The sequence below is a fragment of the Aspergillus oryzae genome, chromosome 2, assembly GCF_000184455.2.
Source record: "Aspergillus oryzae RIB40 DNA, chromosome 2".
Classification (NCBI taxonomy): Eukaryota; Fungi; Ascomycota; class Eurotiomycetes; order Eurotiales; family Aspergillaceae; genus Aspergillus; species Aspergillus oryzae.
Genome location: NC_036436.1, coordinates 1,684,826 through 1,705,261, shown reverse-complemented (window position 1 = coordinate 1,705,261; position 20,436 = coordinate 1,684,826). Strand labels below are relative to the sequence as shown.

Below are 20,436 nucleotides of genomic sequence, written 5' to 3'. Positions count from 1 at the left end.
CTCGTAGATCCTTATCGTGCTTATTCTTAGGACCAATACTCAATAGGTAGGGAAAGTGAAAAAAAAAAAGGGAAAAAAAGGAAAAAAAAGGGGAAAAAAAAGTAAAGACAAAAGGGAGAGAAAAGACCAAACTTATTCAGTAGCACAGTGTATTTAATGATTGATATTGCTTGATCAGTTCAGGTTAAGTCGAGGTGGGGGGCAGTCTGCTCCAGTCACCCGGGTGAAAGCTACTTGGGCAAGACGGCACGAATTATCAAAATTGAAAATTGAGATGGAAAGAATTGATAAGGTATGTAATATCTGGTCGAAAGACCACCGAGATGGGTAGATCATGAACGAACCCACATCTGCCAAACCATATAGCCAGTTCCAATACACTAGGTGTAACCATAGTGGACCGTAGCATGTTGTCGAAGACTTGAGATCTTTCGGATCTCAAGTCTGGAACGGCACCTATTAGGTCGATAAGGCAAATGTAATGGTTTCGCTTGAATTGCACCCCCCCGTTGGGTAGTCGTGTTCGGTACAAAGGGGGCAATTCAACAATTCCAAGACCGGCGGTGTACACTAAAGTGGGTGCACACAATAGCGACCCCAACCAGGCAGGCGTACGCCATTGTTCTAAATGTAGAAAATCTCGGGACCTTCATAACAGTCAGTTTTTGTCATTGTCCGTGTAGACTCCAATGTCAGGTTCCAAAGAATTCTGAGAAAGTAGGTCTCTACACACGAGTTGAGCCCGCTGAAACGATAAGTCTTTCGTTGACATCACAGCTAGCCAGCGCGACACCTTGCAAAATTTTTCCCAAGCCGTCCTGTGTTGGACAGTTCCTTCCTTTGCAAGGAGTAATAGCTCAGTCAGGAGCACGGCGGTCGATTGCATGAGAAAGTGCAGAACACACCACCAAGGTGAGACATGGTAGACCCATGAAGGTTCCGGCGAATCGGGTAAGAGGTCAAGCATTTGGCCCGCTAGATCAACACACATAACCGCCATTGTATTGCAGAAATTTCCTGGTATTTCAACACCCGGCGCCTTCCGTGTGAGACGACTAAGACATGGCTGAGTAATCAAGAGCTTGGCACTGTAGAAATGGAAGCCGAGACATGACCGCTGCCTCTCAAACGCTTGGTGACCGTGAGTAAAGTGGAAGGCTGTCGGAAGCCGGGAGAGCCATGCGTCTACTTTGCCATTCAGGGTGGAGATGGCTATCTCTACCTCACGCCAGGACTTTCGAGCAGCTCCTGGGGCATATAATGTGTCAATAGACTCTCGCATGATCAATCCTAGGTCAACGAGACAAAGAAAATATAGCGAGGTATTCGGCGTGAGCGAGTCCACAGCATTGTAGGCAGCTTGCCCATATTGTTTACCATGGTGCGACATTGGGGGCCCAAAGCCTTCGGAGGATGTTACTTCGCTGGTAGATTTTGTCGAGTTCCTTGAGGATAGCGCCTCCATGAAGATGTTACGGCTCTCATTATCCATGATAATTTGAGCGACGTTATCATCTAGAAATTCTTCCTCCTGAAATGGCACCGGGTGGGGTGTAGTACAGAAGTCGCTGCTGCAGTGGGGTGGACGGCCAGTCATCACAGAGAGTTGGATATCTAGCATGTAAATGGACCACCATACGCGATAGCGAGTCTCTTTAGATGTGTGGACAACCATACTGCTCTCGTTACGTAGATTCAATCCCATAATAACAGCGGATCTTATTGAGGTACCACATATTCTCCACGACCTGCGTAATAAATGGAGAGATTAGAGCTAAGCTTGGGGATACGACTAGACAATACGCACCTATTGACTTGTCCCACTGAAAGGAGATAGAACGATGTTAGACCCTCCACTTGCACCTGTTGTAGATTCGGATGATCCAATAGAGCCACGTCGCTCATACTGAGTTTCCATGCCCGTGAAAAGTATAAGGGCCCATCGTCTGGTGTATCTCGGGCGTCAGACTGCATCTGGTGACAGTACCTCGCAGCAATACCAAAAATTAGGTTTAGTATGGCAAGCCATCTCTTTCCTGGCCGCACGAAAGGAGTTGAGTAGAAAGACTTGTACTGCCTCAAGAAGATCGCCTTGCCGATAATCGGGAAGAAAGGATGGATGATGGAGAAGTAAGTATCCACAAGCTGGTCAGCAAGCACCTGGGAAGGCCGCTGCATAGGATCGACATTATCTATGACAGGGATGTCCGAATCGTCGGGGAAAAAGCTCACAGACGCAACTGACTGGCGATCCCAACTCTCTTTGGGACTGGGAGTGACAGGACTGGAGCGTTCAAGCATTCGCCTCAACCTATAGAGCCATGTTATCTCGGAATGTTCTCCGACAAATCCCATTGCTTGTATCTTCTCATCACGGTTGAAATCTTCGTTGATGTAATCCAACGCCACCAAGGAGGAAATCGAATCGGGCTCCGGATCAGCTGGAGTATCAGCTCCTCTAACAGTGGATAGAGAGATTGATGCCTTCCGACCAAATGCTTGGTCATTGCCGGCGCGTTGCTGTAGAACGTTGGTTAAAGCGGAAACTCAGGGAATACAGAGGGGGGGAAAAAAAAAGGAGGACCTACCTCATTTACAACCTGCTGGATATGTTGGGCAGTTTGCGAATCCACCTTAGAGCAAACATCTTCCAATAGGGCTTCATAAATATGCTTCTGGTTTGTCAGATCACTCAGTTGCCTATTACCCACCGTCAGAAATTCAAACTAATCTTCGCGAGTCGTCACACAACGCACTTGGCCATCTTCTCTCGTTTCCGATCGCCGTACGAGCAACGAGTGCCAGCTTCTTGGCATCGCTGACAAGTTGGGCGATGCCCGCTACATTTGGCTTTCTGTTCTCGACAATTCTCGCATGCCCGACTGACCCGTCCGCTGCTAGTCCAGTTGCTCGGGTTTGCTGATCTGGGAATTGCTACCTTGGAATTTAAAGCTCTCTCGCCAGAAAACATAGGCGAAGCACCTGCGGGGTTTTCCGCAAAGCCAGCTACCATGTCGTAGGTCACGGAAGGTGCATATGACGGCTGCGAATACTGGGGCACCGCCCAGTCGTTGAAGGTGGCCTCATTTCCTGGATACTCGGATGAGGATGAAGAGGTGTAAGACGGATAATGAAAGGGAGGAGGACGGTTGGGGTCGGACATTGTCACAGGAAATCTTGCCAACCCCCCTTTGTCCCGGCCCTCTGATAGTGCGAACAACCTGGATGTTAACACACTAAGCCCGAGCAGGTGTTGAACATTAAGAGTGGCTTAAGAAGTGGCTTACAAACACGGGAAGCAGCGATGTTTCCTGTCAGCCACGGTAACGTACGAGCAAACATACCTATGAAACTGGCGGTGGTAAAGTGAGGGACCCAAGTCTGTGCCAGGAAGGCTTGTGGTAGGCTGGAGCTCACTGCCGTGTTCACTGGCGCGGGAGTCGGCTCACTTCCGAGTTTGTAACCAAGGTATCAATAGCCGTCTCTTAGGTCAGCAGACCCACCACGCACTTCGGCGTGTTGGTCTGCCTCACCCAAACGATAATTCCCACCTAAACGATAAATTTGAAGCTATTCAGGCTCCTATATACCACCACCATGCCTGATTCTTATTCTGATATCGAGATACGGATCGTACAGGCCTGTACAATCGCCCAAGGCCAAAAAAAGCCCAATATCTCTGCGCTAGCGCGTCAATTTAATGTTCCTTACCAACGACTCCGGGCGCGTATTCATGGCCGAGCAAATCTTTCCTCACGTCCTATCTCAACCAAGACACTTGATGATTCACAAGAAAAGGCACTAATTCGTTGGATTCGTCAGCTTGATAATCTATATAGTCCACCTACGGCCGGAATGATTGAGCAGAGTGCCAACCAAATACTGCAGCGGAATATAACCGACGGGCAATCTCGTACAGTTGACAAGAACTGGGTTTATCGCTTTATTAAACGTCTTCCTGAGGAGTTTAAGCTCATTCAGCAGAAGCCGAAAGATAAGAAGCGTCTTGATGCAGAAGATATAGGTGTTCTCCAACACTGGTACGACTGCTTAGAGGCCTTTATCAAGAATATACCTCCCAAAAATATATACAATTTCGATGAAACTGGCTTTCAACTTAGACAGGGAAAGACTCAAAAAGTTGTAACTACTATGCCTCTACGAGCTGCAAGAGGAAATCCCTCTAAAGAAGTAGGGGAACTGATCTCTGCAATAGAGTGTATTGCAGCGGACGGTTTTACTCTTCCTCCATACTTTATATTCAAAGGAACATATCATCTTGAGCGGTGGTACGATGCAGATATTCCAGAGGAATATCGAATATCTCTATCTCCAAAAGGCTATACTACAGATAAGATTAGTTTTGACTGGATTCAGCACTTCCACCGTCATACAAAACACCGTATCTCTACAAAAAAAGAGGTTCGATTACTATTTTTCGATGGCCACGAGTCCCATCTTACCTATGAATTTCTTCAATTCTGTGGACTACACTATATTATACCATATTGCTTTCCTCCTCATACAACACATCTTGTACAGCCTCTTGATGGACAACCTTTTCAAGTCTATAAGCACTTTTATCGCAAGAGAAACAATGAGCTCGCTCAAAGAGGTGCTGAGATGGACGATAAGAGTGATTTTTTAAAAGAGATCCATTCTATTCGTACGATGACCTTCAAACAACGTACAATCCGGGATGCCTTTGAAAAGCGAGGTCTATATCCCTTAGATTCAGAAAAGGTGATGAAATCTCTACGTGAGGCTTTGGAAACTGCTCCAGAACTTGAGATAATTACAACACCATCACCACCACCATCAAGCTCATCGCCACCATCTACAATACGAGGTCTTCGTCGAAGTATTAGTAAAGCGCAGAGCTTTATTAATAATAGCCCGGAGCTTGATCAAAGCTTTGTACGACGCCTTGACCGTGTATTCCAAAGCTCGCTTGAAACTACTGAATTAGCCGCTCAGCTCAAGGATGATCTACAGCAGCATCTTCGATACCGGAAGCCTCAGGATAGACGGAAATCACAGAAAAGGGTTAAATACCACGGGCCACTAACTGTATATGATGCAAAACGCCGAATTGCGGATCGTACTGAGGTGGAAAGACTACAGGGTCTTAGGCAAATTAGAAAGACGGGAGCTTTGGAATACGATAAACCACCACAACCGACAAATACAGGGGATCTGCCTAGTACAGAAGCTGGCCAGGTGGATAGGGAAGGCCCTAGATTACCTTATTGGATAGATACTCAAGGCGATGTTGTATAGGAGCTTGAATAGCTTCAAATTTATCGTTTAGATGGGAATTATCGTTTGGGTGAGGCAGACCAACACGCCGAAGTGCGTGGTGGGTCTGCTGACCTAAGAGACGGCTACTCGTGGACGTACCTCCCGAGTACCAACCCTGTAATAAACAACACAGAGGCTCAAGACAAAAGGGTACGATTGTACCTAATAATCGAAAAATGCAAAGGGGGAAATTTTTGGGCACCGCTATGGTATTGTTGGGGGGCTTTTTTTTTGCGTTTTTGCCCCTTGAATTCTTTTTCTTTCTTTTCTTTGTTATGTGTTATTTTTTTACCCCCTCTTTATCGACGATCTGCGACACTGCTGTAGTTGTGTTTCTTCATGCTTTTTTCTTTCTTTCTTTCTTCCCCCCCCTTTTTTTTTTTCACGTTTTCTGGTTCTTTCTCGAGCATGCTATCCTTAAACCGAAGACATGACATTTCAAGGCGGAACCTCGTATTGTATAAGGCAGCGAGGTCACGGGAGGCCGTCACTATACCCAATAATTCCCCCCCGCGCACCCCCCGCCGAGGCAACAATTGCATCTGAACTTCAATGACTATATGGTCACGGAAGTTCCAGTCATGATAGCCCCAGGCAGGAAGGAGTCATATACCTCGATAATAGTATGGGTTCACTAACTTAGTAGCATCGGACTCCGAGTCCGTGTCATGAACCGAGACTGTTTTTGAACCAGTGCATGAGTACTATCAGCCTATCGTGTCGCTCGCAGTGACCTAATCAAGCCGAGACAAGAGGCATCAGTGTCACCCTCAATTGCAGGGCTATGCAATGGCACGAGAGTTCTAGAAGCATCTAGAATCATGGTGGTGCGTTTAATGTGAAAACAGTCTGAGGCGACAAATGTGTCGCTAGAAAGCTGTACCGCATCACTGCTGTCGATTGGGGCTTCAACACCCACTAGACCTCACGACCAACTAGGATGCAGGAGTAAGTTCACGGAAATCTTGTTTGTTTGAGCGCTCATAAGTCAAAGTCCATCGGCCTTATATCACCTTTGTATACCCTCGCTGCTCGATCTTAGTCATCCGCATTGAGTGAGAGAAGCGAAGAGATTTTGTTTCTTGCTTAGGACTCACGCTCTCCGACAACGACTTTCTCCGCACATCGACCAGAGACACCAACACCCACGAGAGCGAAGTAATTGAGGGATGATGCACGCCATAACAAAGTTGCCGCATATGTGCGTCGTTTCCGCCATTTCATCTTTCCATAATCCAGTAGTGGAGAGAAGTATTGGCTCACACACGAGGGTCATGGAACATAACCAACGCATGACTATAGCTTAGCAAATATGGATATAGAACGACTTTAGGTTCAATAACCGAATCATCGGGCGATTTGACTATGAAATGTAGGAAAGCTTCGGCGGTGGAACTCCTTTGGCTAGGCCTTGTAGGCTGGTGTCCGATTTCCGTGTTTTCTTCTTAAGAATGTTAAGAATGAATAGTTTTCGAGGCACATCTTCAGGACAGCTCCTTTCGTGTGTGTCCATCAAGATGATAACTCAGAGATCTGATTAAGCGTAAGGTGAATAGCTGTCTATCAGAGGTCATCAACAGTCCAAGGAGGGGGTCATCGCTGGAGAAGTGACTCTCCTGAGAGATATCAACAACAAGCTGAACTCGACATATTCTCTTTTATCGGCAGTGGTCACAAGCTCACTTATTTGAGGTGTTGCAGGAGATATCAACCACTTGAAAGTCCTGCGTGTCATTCTACTATGCCGTGGAACTACATACAAGCGTTGATGCCTATGGATGCCTGAAGGGGTCTTGAGGCGGCAAGACAGAGCTACGCTTTTTAGGCGTTTCCAGAGCCATGCATTGTTGATGTGGACGAGGAAAATGCCATCGTCAGTCGATGGCATCATCATCAACGGGCTAGACTCAGGATTGCACCTAGGGAAACTTGATATTAGCAACGAGGATGAATGGAATAGCTGCCTATGGCTTACCTCCAGCACTCATACTCTCGCCTACTGCTCGGGTAATGTCAGTCTCACAGCCGAACCCTTGGTGTAACATTTACGGGTCGATCCCCAGACCTGTCCTCGACGCGCCCCTGGATATCTTGATGTCTCGTTCGCTTCGTGGCAGATCTTTAGAAAGCCTCAAGGGGAAAGCATGTTATATGTTGAAGGAAGTGATTAGTCCTCAGCGCTGATGTTTTTTGGGAAACAACCCAACTACATTAGTCAAAAAAAGGGGGGTGGAGAGAAACAGGAGAGAGAGCGAGGGAGAGAGGGTGGAGAAGGAAGGGGATGGCAAATGAAAAGCGGTGCAAGCAAAGTCACACCGGCAAGCCCTCTTTATATCTCAGGGAGGGGGTGAAAAGATCATAAACCCGAAGTAGGTTGTAATTCGGCCGAAGCGTGTCTGAACAGATAGGTCATGTTCAGAAGCTGCCCCAGCGGTTGTGCGTTGGGAAAGTCCTTTGATTGGCGAGGAATTATGTTCCGAAGGGCATTGGATACTTGGGAGTTGATTTCCCCCAAAAAGTGGAGCAATAGTTTTTCCTCAGGTGACTTTCCTTACGACTTACCGACTACTACTAGTATCTACGGTCGCTATCGTTCGACTGCCTTCAGGTACACTCGACCCCGACACCGTACGGTTATCTCGGGAGCAAGCTGCCTGCAAATCAAGCGCCCGCCTTGCTCATCTTTCCAGGTTGCTGGACGCAGGAGGTTGCTAGGAGAGTTATGCTTTTCCTCAGCCTTGCAGAGCGGCGAACGAGCGTGGGACACCCGTGCCTCGCCTCCCTAAACCCACTGGCTTTGTACGATGAAATGGCGTTGAATGCGAGAAACGGGGGACTATAACTAACACATCAGACTGATATTTGCTTGAACTAACCTGCATTAATTATGTTCATTCTCAGATCTCCTCCCTACCTTGCATGCCCCTGGCCTTCAACGTTCTTAGCAAGGTCCGGTTTCTAGAGTATCTACCAAAGGGTCTCGTCAATTTGTCGTCGACAGAAGCTCTCCAAATAACAGATGGTAGAGGTGTACGTCGTCGGTCGCTGACAGTTCGCGCAATCACTCGTAACTTATACCTATCATGCTCATCCGGAACTGACCACAATCGACAGAGTACATAGTTTCGATTGTTGAAAAATGTGGACGTTGAACCTGCATGTCGTGTAATTTGCGGATCAATTGTAATTAATCAAGGCGCTATCGAAAGGAGACAAGACTAGGCGAAACGGTAGACATTCAGGCGAACTAGCAATTTGAAGTTCTGATCACTAACACAGCAACTAGCATTATTAATCTGTTATGCTGTCCGGGCTGACGATCAGCGGATTAAACATCCGAGACGAGTCTCGTGTCCAACATTCATACCTACGTACCGGATGATCCATTTTCCGGTCCTCATTTGCAATAGTTACTGGTCTTCATTCGTCAGAATCGGAATAGATTTTTGACTGTGTTCATATTGAAGAAAAACATGCCGTGCAAGGATGAGAAATATTCGTCTTTCCCTATGGGGCCTAACCTAACAACCGGGAAGGGTTCAATGTCCATCTGGTTCCACCTCTCGAGGGACGCACAGCCCATTCAGGTTCTCCATACACGCTTCTCTCCAAACTTTTCGGCTGATAGTAACGGGGTTTGAGTTCGAGCAACTAGAGAGGGTGAAGGTTTCTATTATCCTGCTGATGTGCACGCTCTGTGATCTGGGTGTCACCCTTTCAATCCTCCCGGAATAGCTCAACAGCAAGGACAGATCCAAACGGTGGCCATTTCTCGTCCCGTTCACGCCAATAATCCCCAGAGAGACCATGATGGCTCCAAGGGTAGATTAATGCGTGCCAGAAAGTAAGAGCTTTTGTTAGAGAGTCTCCATTGTTGCCGTTTTCTCTGCCTTAGCTACAAGACTCCTCGGTAAAGTCCCCCAAGAGAGCTCCAATTCCGACCCGTCGCATCTCGCTATTTCCAAAGTACGTATCGTGCTCTTCTTCATAAGCGATATTGTCTCAACAATTTTATTGATTTTGCTGTCGTAGAGCTACTTTGGTAGCCGAATGTCTGGAGCGGCAAACGCGGAATTGATAATATCATGGATCGCATGGGTATTAGACTTTGAACCAACTGCAATAGTCCGTTGGGCTGGCATATATTACGCAGAAGTGAGTTAATGTAGACCTTCTCAGCAGAATCATTCCCTGTGTGAGGCCATCTCAGTCAGCATACCGTCAGCAAATTGACACGCCTAAGATTCAGATGGGTCATCGCACATCTATCTGCTGTCCGATGCGAGGAGGTCTTACACGGCTGAGTAAAGCGATCGCAGAAATGTTCATTCAGAACGAGTGCTTCATTCTCTAAACTTCTCATGGCAGTAACAGGCGGTCCAGAAGAAGCCAACTGGGTACTAGAAAGGAACATTTCCCCAAACAACATGCAACAAGGATTCTAAAGCTCGCGGGAAAGGCGATGAGCGAAAGCGCACAGTACGAGGATCGGTTAGGACAGCAGGGAGCAGTTCCAGGTAGTCAACGTAATGCTGTCGAAGCTGTCATCCCAATAGTAGCATTTGCACTCGACCGTTGTCCGTGAGCTCACCATGGTTGCTTCATGGATGATTAACTTCCGTACAATTAGTACTCTCACCGTAGTTTGGGACTAATGTCGGTTGTAGAGGGCCCATCATGCCTAGCTATGGTGTACAATGACCAATCTGATCGAGAAATCAGACTATATCATGTACTAATATCTCTTCTCCATACCCGGATGGGCACATACATGCGGGAAAGCTTGTCTCCTGTCGGGCAGGCAAAGCCCGAAATTTAATATACATAATAATAGTGAGCACAAACCTCTGGAAGAACAGGTGATGTAGGTGTTCGTGCTCCTGGATATGTCAGACTTTGCTCAAGCAATTCCTATATGTCATATTGACCAGCGGCACTGGACCTCGCGATGTGTCAATCAAAATAAGAGAAAAATGCAATTATCATTCAACAGGTAAGCAAGTCTAATACCGAGCTATCTGGCAACTTAGCTTGGAAGTTATACTCCATAGGGCTGGAATGTATCTATAAGACGGGGAACTATAGATTCACCCTGGCGTCAATGTGGGGAGGATCTGCGACGTCCGAAACAAGTTTCCCCACAGCCGGACCAGATTCTCCGGACCATCGCCTGAGTGTTTACGGTACACGAGTGAAAGCTTTCTCCCAAACTATACTCTAGGAAAGGTGCCTGGACATCAGATTGAGTGCACTGCCAGCCTTAAAGTACTCGATCTGCTCATGGGTAAACGAATGAGAAACCTCCGCCTGCCAGGGCTCACTCGATGATTCCGTGGGAGTTACCAAGAGAGTGAGCGGTTGGCCAGGAGCCAGGGCGGCCAGACCTTTGATACTAACAAGATCCGAAGAGCGGATGCGGTCATAGTCCGCCTCATTTGTGAAAGTCAGTGGCAGCATGCCTTGCTTTTTCAGATTGGCCTCATGAATACGAGCGAAGCTCTTGGCGATGATAGCTACGCCTCCAAGGTAGCGAGGCTGGAGGGCAGCATGTTCACGGGAGGAACCCTCCCCGTAGTTATGGTCGGCAATCACCACCCAAGGGCGACCTTTGGCTTGGTAGTCGCGGGCCGTGTCGGGCACGCCGCCATCTTCACCTGTCAAGCGATTGCGGATCTGATTGACTTGCTCGGTTTCCGCGTTGACTGCGCCGATCAAGGTGTTGTTGGAGATGTTCTCGAGGTGGCCCCGAAAGCGGAACCAGGGGCCTGCAGGAGTGATGTGGTCGGTGGTGCACTTGCCCTTGGTTTTGATGAGAATGAGGCAGTCCTCGAAATCATTCCCGGACCAAGGCTTGAATGGGGCGAGCTTCTGTAGACGTTGAGAAGAAGGAGAAATTTGAACTTGTATATGACTGCGGTCATCTGTAGGGGGGGCTAAGTATGCAGAATCTGAATCTTCGTATCCCCGACTGGGGAGTGACTGGCCAACAGGGGGAGTGAAGCGGAATTCCTCTCCTGAGGGAGTCGTCAGACTGTCCACGTTGGGGTCGAAAGAAAGATCGTCGGAGAAGATCTTGCCCATGACAACTTCTGGGGATGAAAGGAATACATGGGTTGCTGGGTTAGAATCTAATCGACCGGAAAAGTTACGATTGTATGAGGTGATGATGGAGTTGGGTGTCCCCTGTGAGCGCCTGTTAGGAGGTGATGATCGCAATATACGAAGCGTAAGATAGGCAAGATACTTACTTTTGGCATGTCAGTACGGTCCCAAGAGCCACAGCAGGGACCACAGGCATTGGTCAGCATCGTAGCCCCAACCTTTTCGAGAACGTCGACAATCCCGGCGTTTTCGAGTGTCCGTCGAGTCTGCAAGCTACCGGGAGACACCAGTAGAGGCACCTTCGGTTTGAGACCAGCATCCAATGCTTGTTGAGCAACACTAGCAGCGCGTGTCATATCTTCAAATGACGAGTTGGTACACGATCCGATCAGACCCGCCGTGAGCTTTGGCCACGCATTCTCTTTCACAGCCGAGTGAAACTTAGACAATGGAGTAGCAAGATCTGGAGTGAAGGGTCCATTAATTTGTGGTTCCAAGGTTGACAAGTCAATCTCAATCACGCGATCGTACTCTGCCCCATGGTCAGCACGCAGTTCATGGGAGACTGTCTCGACCGCTTGAGCCATGTCTGGTCTGTTGTTTGCACGAAGATACGCTGCCATCTGGGGAGAGTAAGGGAAGATGGACGTGGTAGCACCCGTCTCAGCCCCCATATTACAGATTGTGGCCATTCCAGTCGCCGAGAGTCCCTTCGTGCCTGACCCAAAGTATTCGACAATGGATCCAGTCCCTCCCTTGACAGATATCAGACTGGCGAGCTTATTGATCACATCTTTAGGAGATGCCCATTTAGTGAGTTCTCCGGTCAATTTAACACCAAGGACACGAGGTGCTATTAACTCCAACGGTAAACCAGCCATAACATCCACAGCATCAGCGCCACCAACTCCGATGGCAATCATACCTATACCTCCCGCATTTGGGGTATGAGAATCAGTCCCAACCATCATGCCACCGGGGAAAGCGTAGTTTTCGAGCACATTCTGATGAATGATTCCAGCGCCCGGCTTCCAGAAGCCCATATTATATCTTTGACAGGCACTTTCCATGAAGTCGTACACCTCTTGGTGAGCTTCGAGAGCCCGGGGAAGATCCTCAGTCTCGCCATCCCGACTAACGATCAGATGGTCACAATGCACTGTTGTTGGAACCGCAGTAGATTCAAGTCCTGCAGACATAAACTGGATGAGAGCCATTTGAGCTCTATATGATTCTATCCTCGATCTGCCAGTCCCCGTCATAGCTGACCATCTGGGAGGAGCACTGGGCCGGTCGAAGTTGTCGCCGGAATTCCATGAATCACCTTTATCGCAACCAGGCTTTTCATCTCTCACATCACTAGCGAAGCACGGGCGTGCTATAGTGAAGATATCTGGTCTATATCGTTGTTCAAAGGACTCTGCTTCTACTTACAGTGATATGAAACCCATTATCGAGTCACTGGCACGTGAGATCCCATATCAGCTGGTCTGGGGTAGTGACTGGCCACATACGGGAGATGGTGCGGCTCGCTTGAAGAATCCGGACATCAATGTAAAAGAAGGGTTTCGTTCGATTGATAATCTTGGGATTCTGCAAAATTTGAGAGACTGGGTGGGTAGTGAAGAAGTCTGGGAAAAGCTTATGAGGGATAATCCAGCTCGATTCTATAGGTGAGAAGACTATTGATGATATATCATCTTGCTGAGTGCTCCTTATATTGGAGATGCTACTATTATTCAAAATAACAAAATTGCTTCAGATACAGATGATATTGCAATTATGAAAGTGGATGGATAGTAGGACTACAGCATTGTATATACCCAGCTCTCATATCAGTAGGAAGAAGCTCATAGTACACTTGTCAAGCATAATCGGGCTTTGAAACCGCATACTCATCCTGGTATACCGATGGCTGGATCCCGTCGGGTATTGCTTGGTGCCTGTTAGCTATCAAAGTTAAGCCATGGATTGGGGATCCATAGCAAGCAGAGGAGCCGATTACTGGAAAAGTTTAGAGCAAAGCCTCCCTTCCTCGTTTATCACGATGTGGATCCGGGTAATTGTTCTTAGGCGTGGCGTGGGGGACATTGGGGTCGGAAGCACCCGACTCTATACTCGCGGCGGATGCATCCGAATACGATGGCAACTGCGAACTCACCAGCTAATGAGAGCTTGAGAATAAGTAAACACATTAAAATGCAGCCTTAGTTAAACTCGCAAGATCCTCCCTATGATTTGTGGGGTAATTTGAGGCTCCCTCTTTTCTTCTTGGAAAAAAAGGCGGACAAGATGGTCTCTTTAGCAATGCGATCCAGGTTTTCCTCACAACATTGCTCGAGGCATTGGTTGAGGTCAAAGTCGCAGGTTCATAGGTGGTTCGCCTCGGAGGCGTCACCTGGTACGGCATCTTTAAGCCGATTTGAACAACATCGGCATGTCGACTTGCAGAAATTTACGCGCAAAGTTAACGAGATCCGCCGTCGGTAGGTACTATGCTTCCAGTTGTTCCTGCTCAAACCAGTGCCCAGGATTTGAATGCATGTTAATCACAGCTCATTGTAGTTTGGATCGCCCTTTGACCTACTCTGAAAAGGTTCTTTATGCCCACCTGGATGACGCCTCAAACGACGGGAGTATAGTACGGGGGAAAACACAGCTGAAATTGCGGCCCTTACGAATCGCCTGCCAAGATGCTACAGCTATATCCGTCATTAACAAATAGGTTAAGCAGGAGCGCGAATACGATTCACAAGCGCCAAAACTTACCCTCCCATACCCAGACAGGAACATAAAGCTGAACCATCCAGCCCGGAAGATGTTGAATGCGACTGGCAGCTTTGTGTAGCATATCCGCCAGCTTAGTTAGGTCGACTTCACGACCGTCTGCTTGGAAATTCAAGCGTATGCCTCGTGCACCGAGCTGATGCATCTCCTCCAGGGCATGATCTGTCACATTATCCACATCAATAACCACTATAGCACGTGCATTGATGTTGCGGTTTCGTAAATCCCGTAAGCATTGTAGCAACACCGTGCAATCGGTTTTGTAAGGTGATGGCTGGACGAGGACCAGATTCCCCACTTGACCGTCTGTTGTTAGATTCTCGTTGAAGGCAATCAGCTTTGATAGAGGAGCATCTTCGGGCGTGTATGGTCGACCCGGGGCATATGGGCCCAGACGGGGATCGAAGACGTGGACATGAGTATCGAATGCTCCCGCTGGTAAGAGAGGTGTTCTAAGATTGTTAGACCCTCGTCCTTATGTTCTTCGATATTCCCTGGGCTACTTACTTTTTCTGACAGTCTGTCACAGATGCAAAACTATGCGCTGGACCTTTCGTCTGTAATATGGAGGATACGCTGCCCATCGTGCTGCGGGAAATTTGATATACCTTGAATGATATACTGGCCCGAGGCAGCATCTGCAATTTTTGTTGGTAAAGATATACAAGAGTCAGGATCCAACATAAACACCAAGCACAATATCAGCATTATTCATACTAACATATACCTCGGACGCACATGGTCCACTTCGGGTTTGCCGGCAATTGCGCGAAGAATACTGGTATCGGATGCTTCCGATATTTATCTCTTATCTCCAACATAGAGATACAGAAAGCAACACTGGTGGGACATTAAGTTGTCTATAAGTCTGTCCAATCGCAAGTAGAAGAGCGAAACAAATCGAAAATAATTCATTTCAAGACAGACGGAGGATCATATATACAGGGTTCTCAGCTGTGTTCAGGTCCCTTTTAACCACATTATTTGGATATCATCGTGTTTCCAAAACATTTCAAGTGAGAATGAATGTGCAAAGTTCATTACCCAGGAGCCCTGTAGCTCTTCCTTTGGAAGAAGCAAGCGAGAAAAGGAGAAGGGTTCCTCTCCGAAACTTAGGGGTTGGAGCGTCGATGAATATATTTCAGGGCAAGTGATATCGATTTATATCCCATGATTGGTCTTCTAACAGCGGTTATAGTTACGACCCTTGGTCAACCGATGGAGGTACTAAAAACACATGTGAGTTGCATCTGATATAGTGGATCAAATGTAGTATCCACTGCCAGAGCAATTTATAACACCATTGAACGCATTAGCTCGCCGCCAACAGACATGACACATTAAGAGCCGCAGTACAAAAGACATGGCTCCGCGGGGGACCACTTGCCTTTTACCAAGGCTTGATACCTTGGGTAAGATACAAGATTTCACCATAGGGTCGACTAGACATGCTAACATGAGAACCGGTCCACAGGCTTGGCTGGAAGCCTCTACCAAAGGGGCAATACTCATTATCACATCGACTGAGATTGAGTACCATGCTAAGATGAAGCTCGGTGCTTCACCCACTGTCTGTGGCGCCCTGGGTGGAATCGGGGGCGGGGTGGCACAAGCCTACCTGACTATGGGGATGACCACTTGTATGAAGACTGTAGAAGTCACGCGGACGAAGATGTCGGTGAACGGTGCTAAGGTACCGGGAACATTTGAGATTTTCTTCAAGATCATTCGCGAACAGGGAATTCGAGGTGTGAACAAGGGAGTAAACGCCGTTGCATTACGCCAGATCACTGGTTGGTCATCGAGAATTGGGATTGCTCGATTTGCAGAGGAACGTATCCGTTGGATGAGCGGGAAAGGGAAAGAAGAGAAGCTTGGTTTTGGTGAGAAGATCCTAGCCTCCACGGTTGGAGGTGCTCTGAGTTGCTGGAATCAGCCGTTCGAGGTGAGTAGACACATATCCCATATTGTTGAGGCGTGAGATGCTGATAAACGAGAATAGGTCCTTCGTGTGGAAATGCAGTCAATGAAAGAGGAGCCCGGTCGATCAGTTCGTCCAACAATGATGTCCACTCTGAAGAAGATCATTCGCATATCAGGAGTCAAGGGTCTCTTCCGAGGTGTTGTACCACGAATCGGTGTAGCTGGCTGGGCTACCATCTGCATGGTTGGGCTTGGAGATATGGTGAAGGACTTCGCAAACCGATACTAGACTTGAACGTTTCTTACCCAATACAAAACTATGAGCAAATTTGCGGTATATTCACACCCAGCATATAATAAATCAAAGCGAGATGCACGACGGTGACAACTGTAGCCATTGAGAGCTAGTATTAGTGTAGACAAGTTTGACTGATCGTCATTAAGTGGGATTTTGGGGAATAGAGAAATGAGGCAGACTACTACATCAAACTCAGAAAATGCAAAATGAATTGGGTCATAGATTCTAAGCTATCGTTTATCTGTTCATCAGTGGTAATTCGTCTCATATCAAGTAAATAGATTGAGTACTGAAGCTACACTGCCCAAACAGTCATGATCATATTTAACACATACAAACTAGATCTGGCTATAATCTATACGCGTTCGATGTACCTGGTACTCTGCTTCTCGCTGCAACTTGATATTAGCAAGGTGTAATAACCTGAAATGAATTAGAGACCTACTCATCATCCTCATCATTCTGTCTCTCAGGAGCCAACGGCTGACCTAATCGGTAAAGAGGTCGTTCAAAGATCTTGTTTATTTCCTCGAGACTGAGGCCGCTCGTCTCGGGAACCAGGAAGAAGGTGTATACGAGCGCAACGATACAGAACCCGGCGAACAACACAAACGCGCCCCATGTGTGTAAGCCAGTCAATAGAGAAGGTGTTGCCTTTGTGATGGCGAAGTAGAAAAGCCAATGGAAACATTGAGACAGAGCGCCCCCAAAGGAACGAATCCGGCTAGGCCACAGCTCGGCACCAAAGAGATAAGGCAGTGTGTAAAGTCCAATTGCCCATCCCAAGGCATGAATGTATATGAAGGCAATGGCCGCATCTGAGGCTCCTTTGGGCATAGTTGAAGGCTCTTTGGTAAAAAAACTCAGATATCCAGCCAAATAAGAGTGACAGATTATCTGAATGATGATACCGGTCATCAGAGACTTGCGCCGGCCCAGCACATCAACGAAGCATAGAGAGGCGGCCACGCAGAATATGAGCTTTGTAATTGCATAGAGACCCGTGGTGTAGACCTTGACTCCAGATCCTTTGATACCTACCATTCCAAATATTGTTGGGAGATAGTTTGTTACGGAATTAGCTCCCGACATCTGTGCGAGGATATATGCCACAAGGGAGAGCTGCACGCGGCGTAAATTGCTGCGAATGAAGAACGTTTCCTTGACTACCTTCAGAGAGCTGGTTGGCCCAAGGGAGGTGTCCTCTTCTTCTACTTGCCGCACCATTTCATTGTATTCAGCGTCCACATAAGGATGGTTTGCAGGGAGACCTCGAAGACGGAGCAGGCTAGCAAGGGCGCTTTGTCGTTTATTGCTCAGAATGATCCAACGCGGGGACTCGACGGCAAAGAAGGAGAGGATAATGCTGATTGAGGGAGCAAAGGTCTGAGTAAACCAGGGAATTTGATACTGAAGGTTTTTCGCCGGTGATATGTGTATGGAGCATCCGTACACAGTGAAAACACCTAACGCCTGCCCAGAAAGCATGCAGACATTGAATAACAGAGTCATGAGACCTCTCGTGGCCTTGGGTGCCACCTCTGCAATTGTCATAGGGCCTACCACGGTCAATGCCCCAATTCCCAAGCCGGCAATTAGGCGGCCAGCGTAGAGCACACCGACATTGCCGTATGAAAAGCAGGATATCAAGGAGCCGATGATGTATACCAACTGGTAAAGTCGCATCGACCACCTGCGACCAATGCGGTCATTCAATAAGAAAGAGAGCAAAGCACCGACCCCCGCCCCCAGATTGACGAACGAGACAATATTAGAAACTGTATTGTTGTCCAGATTATACATGCGCTCAAAAGACTTGAGCTGTGTAATAGCAGATGCTGATCCTTCGTCCCAACCTACGAGTAAACGAGGGGTCAGATAGAGACATAGTATAATCGGGCAGGTCTTTGGGTCAGGCAACATACCCTTCGCACAACCACAGAGGGCAAATGAGACAACCACAACAGCGAGGTTATGGTTATATATCCCCCGTGGAGAGTCACGGATGGCATGGATGTACTTAGCAAGCGAGGTAGTGGAACGGGTCATTGTTGTAGATAATTGCCGTACACGAGGACAAAGAAGTAAGGGCAGACTGTCTACCCAAGGCCTCGCACGTACTCAGTATTGTAGAACATGGCATCAGACTGAGAGTGCTTGCACCTTTATGTTACAGATTTGAAGTGCCGAGACCCCGCAACGTGATATCACCCCCAGATGTCAATTTTCCCCAGATTCTGTTGGAATGGGGAAACGGAACCATCCGAAGAGAAACAGCTGGTTCAGGATGAATCTGGTACTGGCCGTATATAATCAAGTGCAGCGTGGGCTGATTAACTACGCAGAGGCACCGGAATGCAAAGGAAATAACTGGCATGATGGAACTACCTAAGGTTAGTAGCAATGCTTGGCTCCTGGCACATCCAATGATACCCTTGATATATCCCCTGTAATCGTAATTTATCTTGCAGATGAGCCGTCTCAATGGGATCTACTCTATAGGGCAAAAATAGTTCACTTATGCGGTTGAGATCATCTGATCATAGCATCGGATCTATCCGAAGCTCGACCGAGAAGCTCGCCTTATATGAAACTTCAGTTTCTGACCACTAAAGGCATCGCAGACAGTCTCATTCAGTACTCCATACCTAGTTAGATCGTATTTGTTATTCTTTTCTTTCTGTACCTTGACACTATCCTGGCCGGTATGCTATCACGCACAACACCCTTTCCACAGCGTCTCTCAGGGCATTTGTCCATCTCAGGGTTTTCATCCAGACGATGGGTATCTCATTCTTATAGTCTATGCCAGCAACAAAACGAACAATTTCGAATGAAGAAACAGCGCTCTCTTCCTGCAGCTTACTATCGGGGAGGAACGTCGAGGGCGGTCTTCTTCCGGCAGGAAGATCTACCTCGTGACAGAAAATCTTGGGATCCTATCTTTTTGGATGTGATTGGCAGTCCCGATCCCTACGGTCGTCAGCTTGATGGGCTTGGTGGGGGGATCTCCAGTCTCTCCAAAATCTGCATCGTCGGCAAATCACAACATCCAGAGGCTGATGTCGACTACACTTTCGTTTCCCTGGGGGTCAAGACACCAGATGTTGATTACTCAAGCAACTGTGGGAACATGATCAGTGCAGTTGGTCCCTTTGCCGTCGACTCTAAGCTTGTCCAGGTGTCTTCCAACGCGACTGATGCGTCAATACGAATCCATAATACCAACACGGGCAAAGTCATTCGTGCGACTTTTCCAGTTGTTGATGGCGAGGCCGCCTCGAGCGGTACGTTCGCCATCGATGGCGTTGCAAGCACAGCAGCACGCATTAAACTCGATTTCTTGAACCCAGCTGGGTCTCGAACCGGGAAACTACTCCCTACAGGAAATGTAGTTGATACATTCGATGGGGTAGCAGCAACATGCATTGATGTCGCCAACCCCTGTACCTTTGTCCGCGCCAGTGACCTTGGCGTGGACGGGAATCTGACCCCCGACGAGATAGAAGTGCATCCAGACTTGCTAGCACGTCTAGATTCAATCCGTCGTCAAGCAGGAGTGAAGATGGGCTTAGCATCAACGCCAGAGACTATTCCTGGGAGTGTACCCAAAATCTGTCTAGTGTCAACGCCGCCCGAAAATGAACGAGCGGTCCAACAGAAACAGACTGCCAGTGATGTGGACGTTCTCGCCCGCTCGATCTCCGTCGGGCAACCCCACAAGGCGGTCCCAATCACTGTAGCTCTGGCTCTGGCCTCTGCCGCTCGAGTCCAGGGGAGCACCGTGGCTGATGTTGCTAGCAAACAACCTGTGGATCAGGCGGGTATCACCATCGGACATACCAGCGGCAACCTACTGGTTGGAGCAGACTTTGATCCTAATGGAGCACTTTCGGCTGCTACCGTTTTTAGGACAGCTCGCCGTCTCTTTGAGGGACGCATATTTTGGAAGGATGAGTCGATGTAAACAGACTGAAGGGCATGAATTTACTGGGCACATAGATGACATGTATAAAAGATAGAAT

General features: G+C 47.8%; 7 protein-coding genes across 7 annotated transcripts; 2 read left to right on the top strand and 5 right to left on the bottom strand.

Annotated features, from left to right (window-relative positions):
- Positions 1 to 777: 777 nt before the first annotated feature.
- On the bottom strand, positions 778 to 1,621 carry AO090001000647 (fungal specific transcription factor domain-containing protein; the record flags this gene model as incomplete). Its single annotated transcript, XM_023234645.1, has 3 exons — positions 778 to 818; positions 906 to 975; positions 1,223 to 1,621. The coding sequence occupies 3 exons, from the start codon at positions 1,619 to 1,621 to the stop codon at positions 778 to 780; spliced, it is 510 nt and encodes a 169-aa protein (XP_023089749.1).
- A 98-nt stretch (positions 1,622 to 1,719) lies between these two features.
- Positions 1,720 to 2,355, bottom strand: AO090001000646 (fungal specific transcription factor domain-containing protein; the record flags this gene model as incomplete). The annotated part of the gene is made up of 1 exon (XM_023234644.1): positions 1,720 to 2,355. The coding sequence occupies one exon, from the start codon at positions 2,353 to 2,355 to the stop codon at positions 1,720 to 1,722; it is 636 nt and encodes a 211-aa protein (XP_023089748.1).
- Positions 2,356 to 2,743: 388 nt separating this feature from the next.
- AO090001000645 (Zn(II)2Cys6 transcription factor domain-containing protein) lies at positions 2,744 to 3,163 on the bottom strand (the record flags this gene model as incomplete). Its single annotated transcript, XM_003189406.2, has 1 exon — positions 2,744 to 3,163. One exon carries the CDS (start codon positions 3,161 to 3,163, stop codon positions 2,744 to 2,746), a length of 420 nt encoding a protein of 139 aa, XP_003189454.2.
- A 434-nt stretch (positions 3,164 to 3,597) lies between these two features.
- On the top strand, positions 3,598 to 5,280 carry AO090001000644 (transposase; the record flags this gene model as incomplete). Its single annotated transcript, XM_023234642.1, has 1 exon — positions 3,598 to 5,280. The coding sequence occupies one exon, from the start codon at positions 3,598 to 3,600 to the stop codon at positions 5,278 to 5,280; it is 1,683 nt and encodes a 560-aa protein (XP_023089747.1).
- Positions 5,281 to 10,518: 5,238 nt separating this feature from the next.
- AO090001000642 (uncharacterized protein) lies at positions 10,519 to 14,774 on the bottom strand (the record flags this gene model as incomplete). Its single annotated transcript, XM_023234641.1, has 4 exons — positions 10,519 to 11,484; positions 11,550 to 12,637; positions 12,918 to 13,135; positions 14,698 to 14,774. 4 exons carry the CDS (start codon positions 14,772 to 14,774, stop codon positions 10,519 to 10,521), a joined length of 2,349 nt encoding a protein of 782 aa, XP_023089746.1.
- A 1,310-nt stretch (positions 14,775 to 16,084) lies between these two features.
- AO090001000641 (uncharacterized protein) lies at positions 16,085 to 18,460 on the bottom strand (the record flags this gene model as incomplete). The annotated part of the gene is made up of 3 exons (XM_023234640.1): positions 16,085 to 16,175; positions 16,857 to 18,267; positions 18,337 to 18,460. 3 exons carry the CDS (start codon positions 18,458 to 18,460, stop codon positions 16,085 to 16,087), a joined length of 1,626 nt encoding a protein of 541 aa, XP_023089745.1.
- Positions 18,461 to 19,244: 784 nt separating this feature from the next.
- AO090001000640 (2-methylaconitate cis-trans isomerase PrpF family protein) lies at positions 19,245 to 20,378 on the top strand (the record flags this gene model as incomplete). The annotated part of the gene is made up of 1 exon (XM_001819089.1): positions 19,245 to 20,378. The coding sequence occupies one exon, from the start codon at positions 19,245 to 19,247 to the stop codon at positions 20,376 to 20,378; it is 1,134 nt and encodes a 377-aa protein (XP_001819141.1).
- Positions 20,379 to 20,436: the final 58 nt, after the last annotated feature.